The sequence below is a fragment of the Pelodiscus sinensis genome, chromosome 2 (genome assembly GCF_049634645.1).
Source record: "Pelodiscus sinensis isolate JC-2024 chromosome 2, ASM4963464v1, whole genome shotgun sequence".
Lineage (NCBI taxonomy): Eukaryota > Metazoa > Chordata > Testudines > Trionychidae > Pelodiscus > Pelodiscus sinensis.
The window spans coordinates 34,195,777-34,201,519 of NC_134712.1; the positions used below are offsets into that span (position 1 = coordinate 34,195,777).

The following is a 5,743-nucleotide window of genomic DNA, read 5'->3' on the forward strand; positions in this document are numbered from 1 at the left end:
TTAGTGGAATGCTATGTCCATGTCTGGTGTCCACACTTGACAAATAATGCTGACAAATTGGAAAGAGTTCAGGAAAGAACTATAAGAATGGCCTTATAGTAAGAAACTTAGGAAACTCTATTTAGTTTACTCAAAAGAAAGTTAAGCGTTGACTTGATCACCTCCGTAGTGAAAAGATTTTTGATGGTAGATGACATTCAGCAGAAAAAGCATAACAAGATCCATGATAGTTGCTGAAGCAACACCTATTTATATGAGAAATAACACAGAAGATAATTAGCCATTGGAACGATTTACGTAGGGATATAGTGGATTTCACGTTACTTGACATCTTTAAGTCAAGACTGTGTATTTTTCTAGATGATATGCTATAGCTCAAGCAGAAATTATGGACTTGATGGAGGAATTATTGGGTAAAATTCTATGGCATGTGTTATGCAGAAGGTCAGACTAACTGATCATAATGGTCCCTTCTAGTCTAATCTATGAAACAATGAACAGTGCTGACGCCAGCTTGTGGAATTAAGCTACAGCTATGTGGGTCTTGTCTTGCTTAACAAATTACCGTAGTTTAGTATTTTAAAAGTTTTATTTTCATATTGGGAAATGTTCCTATTTTTTTTTTTTTGACTGTTGAGAAAGTCACAAGAAATCCTTCAAAACGAAACCAAAAGACTTGCACTCAAACAAGCAGTTTTGCAACACTATTGTTTGTTTCTAAACTGGTCAGATCAGTTACCAACTTATGCCTAAAAGGTAGAATTAAAAAAAAACACCCGAGGAGTTGCTTGTGCTATATACATATACAGAACTACTGCTGCTCAGAGTCCACTGTCTTCAAAGTAGACTCAGGAGGCAAGGGTAACACTTGCGTGGAGTTTCAATCTTCACCAAACTGTTGGGTCCTACAGTGTAAGTCACCTCATCTTCATACACTCCTGGAGGCAAGCTGATCTCCTTGGTAAGGTTTGTATAGTTGTATTCCTTCCCTCTCAGGGTCCTATGTTCCTCCTCATGTTCAGCTGACACTTTAACCTTCCCATCTTTTACCTTCACTGTAACTTCATCTGGGTCAAACCCCTTAACATCCATCAGAGCTAAAAGCTTATGATCATGGCATGAATTCAACATCCTATTAACTCTTCTTCGTATGCTGCAATTTAAAAAAATAAGAAAAGAAATTTAGATAATCAAAAATAAAAACTCACCCCTTTATTCAGACAATTGGAAGCTTGGACAATTTTTTGAAATTCATGTTGCTGGGGTCCCTTAAATACTGTCATCAATAACTAGGAATTTATTGCTAGGATATATCACAGTGACTATTCCTTGTTGACAAGAGTAGATTACTTACTTTGGACATCTGTACCTGGGCCCAGGCTTGAAATCATACCAAGAGGTATGTCATAATGTAAATAATATAAAGAGTCCATATTTTCAATATTTACAAGTAAAATATTTTATTTTTAAATAAAGATGGCTTTAACTAGACCTTTCACCACATTTGAGGAACTGAACTAGAAATAAGCTGGAACTTAGATTCAATTTTTAAGACATACACAATTTTGAATGAAAAAGATGTTAAGAAAACAACCAAGATGAAAAGATGGGGAGAGATCTGGATAAAGAAATTGATCCAGATGAGTGGGTCTCTGTGTGGGAAGTGGCATATACATTTTCAATTTGTACAGCACATAAACATTTTTTAAATAAATTACTGAATAGATGGCATTTGAATCCAGTTACGATCCATCGTATTTTTGCTACTAGAAAAGCACTACATTGCTCAGATTGTGGGGAAGGAGGAATGTAGTTGTATATGCCGTAGTAGTGTGTAGGAATTATGTGGTTTGGAGAGGATATTATTAAAGCAATTCATGTTATGACAAGATGCTGATTTCCTTTCTTAGTTACTTTAAACAGAATGACAAATCAATTTTTTTTAATTAGTAGCAGCTACAATTTTTTGCCACATCATTACAAATGTGACCTCCCCTCCCCGTGGAATTGTGGCATGGAAAAATATGACCTATCTTTGTAATGGTAGAGTTCAAATATGTACACAAGAGGAGCACTAAAAAGGATAGGCATTTAGAATTTTGTCCCTTTTCAGCATATTCAAAGGAGGTGGGCTTCCTACACAACAAATCAAAATCTTAGCCACCAGATTTGAATAAGTAATATATGATATAATATGTTAGTGTTTTATTGTAACTTTGTCTCGATTCAAATTTTCAAAAAAAAACAAACCCAACAACACAAGAACAAAGTTAAGATGAATGGAGTTTACAGCATGGAATAAGAACATGTGTATTTGAGGACAAAGAAGTGAGTCAAAGTGTAGAGTCTATTTTCACATATTAATGAAAGATAAGTGCATATTTTGATGTACACCACATGAAGCATTGGCTATGCTATCAATGAACAAAAACATCTGTGTATTTTGGTAATCAAGGGGTTGTGTGTTAGGATGTGACATCTGTGAAGAGGAAGAGTTCTTTCACCCTAAACACACAACAGCTAGCATTCCTCATTAGCCAATGCTTGTCCATTTAACAAATTATCTTAAATTTTTAAATGAATTACATTCAAGTGAGAAATTTTGTTACATTTGATCTCTAGATAAGGAACACATTGGTATGCACACACAAAATTGTTTCCTGTGCAGAGGCCTAATTGGGCCATTAAAATCACATTTTATCCTGTGAAATGACACTATAATCAACTAAAACATGACTCTCTTTGAATAATTTGCACCAATGGAAGAGCACAGTCTCAATTGTAACAGAGTGGGTCATAAGATTCACATTCAATAGATAATAGGTGTAATGTGGAAGTATACAGGTCAATAAATAAGAAAAGAGGCACAGCAAATCAGATGAGTTTAGTTGTTTATATTATCAGTATATTCCAGCTCCTGGATTATTATTCCTATTATACAAAACTAAGATGATTCAACTTTGCACAACATTAGAAATATTTTTTCTTGCTTTGCAAGAGTTCATGAATTCTGTGCTGCTGCCTCCTTGATCTTTCTATTCAATTATAATTTTATAAGGCTTACTCTTAGGTGATTAAAAATTGTGTGATGTGATTGGAAACTTATAGTGTCAATATGGGTTTCAGTACTGTTTGAGAGAGGATGGTATTTGATTTTTCTAGAGTTGTAGGCTGAAATCCTTCTCTTCTGTGACTATAGTCAGATCAATGCAAGTAGATGCATAATGAAAATGTAGCCAATTTTAGAAACAGCGTGGTCAGGATTGCAATCTGGATCTGATATTTGGGCAAAACTCTCACTGGAATCATTGGCCCAGATCCTGAAGTCCTCAATCTGTTTTTACTAGGGCAAAACATTCATTAACTTCAGTGGGTCTTGCATAAAAAGTTACTTCAGAAGTTGATGCCTAACATCAACTGGTATTCACTGGTAAAAATCCAGAGTATCTTCATGTGCCAGCATCTATTTCACCTACTCATACAAGCCTTTGTCGTATGATATGCAAAGTTTCTCTGGCTGTACTACAGCTATTATGAGATTGAGGCATTTGTTAGAACAGCCCCTGGACTGCTCTCATTTCTGCTAGGGTGAATATAAAACTCCCAAGGGTTTCCCTCTCCTCTAGTTCTGTCACAACCCCTGGAGAGTGAGCACAGCAGTGAATTTAAGCTAATATTCAATCCCCAGTGTGTACTGACAGTATACATTTTTAACTGGAGAAATCAAAACGTCATCTCTACGCCCAATATTTAACAGAAGTTTAAATTTTATGTAGGGAGAAAACTGCAATTAAAGAAGATACATTAAAATAATTTATTAAGTAAATATTACCAAAGTCCTCAACTCTTAATGAATATGATTCCATCTTACTAGCAAAGGATTTCTTAACCCTTCTAGCTTTGGATTGCTCATTAACTCATAATTTAAAAGACAAGTTTTTTAAATAATTTATCACAGCTTCTCCTTTAGAACCAGATTCTGATTCTCTTTATACCAGTAATTCAAGAGCTCCATTGAATTAATTTCATAATAAATAATACCCAACTCTTAATAAATTGACTCTAGTTTTACAGTAAGATCAAAATCTGACCCATGACTAGATCTATGTATTCTCATTTAGTTTTATATGTAGTCTTACATAGCTAACACTCAGATAATGCTGGTATAATTACCTCCATATCTCTAGGCTATGCCATTACAGGTTTTTTTTCAAACTCTTACAGTTCCTACATTTCCCTGAAATTGAGTTTTGTTGAGTATCCCGTTTATCTACTTTCACCATTACTCAAAATGCCACTGTCCAATTCCTGTCCTTAATTCAGTTTAGAGTACTACTAGCTATAGAAGGCTAATAAATAAGCTCATTTACCTGTCCAGTTCTCGCTCCGCCTCTAGTTTTGCTTTAATGGCTTTCCTCTCCCAAATTGTGAGGCATGATGGTCGATGGCAGTGTAGGTGCACAGAACAAAGGCAATGTGGATACGGGTGTATGTCACACACACAGTGTGGGTGCAGATGTATATCACACAGGCAGTGAGGATGCAGGCAGTGTGGATGCAAGTCCATCAGCCTTATCTGCCTCCTTATTTCTCTATCTGCCTTTCTCAAATCTCGCTTGGCATCTTCCAGAAAGTGACAGCACAAAGACATCTTAAAGCTTTAAACCATATTAGCGTACGAGTACAAATTTTGATAACTTGCACCCGTGTGAGAAAAAATTGTCTTGCAAGCTGTGGCCAGAAGTTAGTTTTAAAAATCAAACTGCAGATGCCTTAACTATATTCCAGCAGGCATTTTATGACATCATCAGCCTGCAAATGTGTCACAATCGTGGAGTTGGCATGGGAACTGCAATCAGTGGCTGTCTCTTTGAAAGCTATTCAGTGAAAAACACTACATGGATTAAACACTTGGGTTGATATATCATAAACACACATGTCAGTGAAAGTAATTTATGGATTCCCCAACAACTGTAACTTGCCCCCCTTGTACATAAAGTATTATTTTGTGTCACTGTATATGGTGTTAACATGTACTACATGCTCTAATAGTGTGTTTCCTAAATGATGAATAAAGTTTCAATCACAATATTGTATTAATATGTTTATTCACATTAATTTTCTCTTTTAAAAAATACAACATACAGACCAAAGCTGTAAGAAAGTTCATAGTGTTTCCCAGCCCTTTTACAGGCATAATACTCTGGGGATCAAATCCTGAAGTCTTTACTCACTTTTTAACTCAGTCTTTACTTAGATACTCAATCCCTGGCTTTATAGACCATGGAGGCCCTTGGCCATTATCGCAATTTCCCGCCCATCCCCCCATATGTCAATGCCATATTTTCCTCATGGATGGTAATGCACATAAAGAGGTCCTGCCCAGTATTATTCATCCATGTTCTGGCTGGCCACAAGTTAGTTACCACAAGGATGTCCTCCCAGGAGAGGCTTAGCTGGCCTGTCGTCTGTCTTTGTAACTACAAGCACAGCCTGCTAAACTTGTTGGGGGTTCAAGTTGGTTCTTACATAATTCCCTCTGACTTCATTGCTTTCTGAAGAAGCCTCATTGGAGTAAGCAGTGAATCAAAAATGGGAAAGGAATTTTACCTGAACAGTAGCACAATTAGTATCCCTCTTAAACAATGATTCAATCAATGTTCACCTACTTGGTACTATTGAAGTTGCTTCAAACTAAGAGAGCTGATTTAAGACAAGGTGGTTATTGCTGTCTTAGAATTAC

The 5,743-nt window shown here is 36.1% G+C and overlaps 1 protein-coding gene across 1 annotated transcript; it reads right to left on the reverse strand.

Annotated features, from left to right (window-relative positions):
- Positions 1 to 691: 691 nt before the first annotated feature.
- On the reverse strand, positions 692 to 4,764 carry ODF1 (outer dense fiber of sperm tails 1). The gene is made up of 2 exons (XM_025184319.2): positions 4,371 to 4,764; positions 692 to 1,153 (listed from the first exon to the last, which is right to left on the reverse strand). Exons 1-2 carry the CDS (start codon positions 4,649 to 4,651, stop codon positions 838 to 840), a joined length of 597 nt encoding a protein of 198 aa, XP_025040104.1. The 5' UTR covers positions 4,652 to 4,764; the 3' UTR covers positions 692 to 837.
- Positions 4,765 to 5,743: the final 979 nt, after the last annotated feature.

Excerpts from the sequence above, each read along its gene's own strand:
- ODF1 (XM_025184319.2), bottom strand. The coding sequence starts at position 4,651 with ATGTCTTTGTGCTGTCACTTTCTGGAAGATGCCAAGCGAGATTTGAGA. Across the intron at positions 1,154-4,370 it reads GCGGAGCGAGAACTGGACAG|CATACGAAGAAGAGTTAATA; the intron begins GTAAATGAGCTT and ends TTTAAATTGCAG.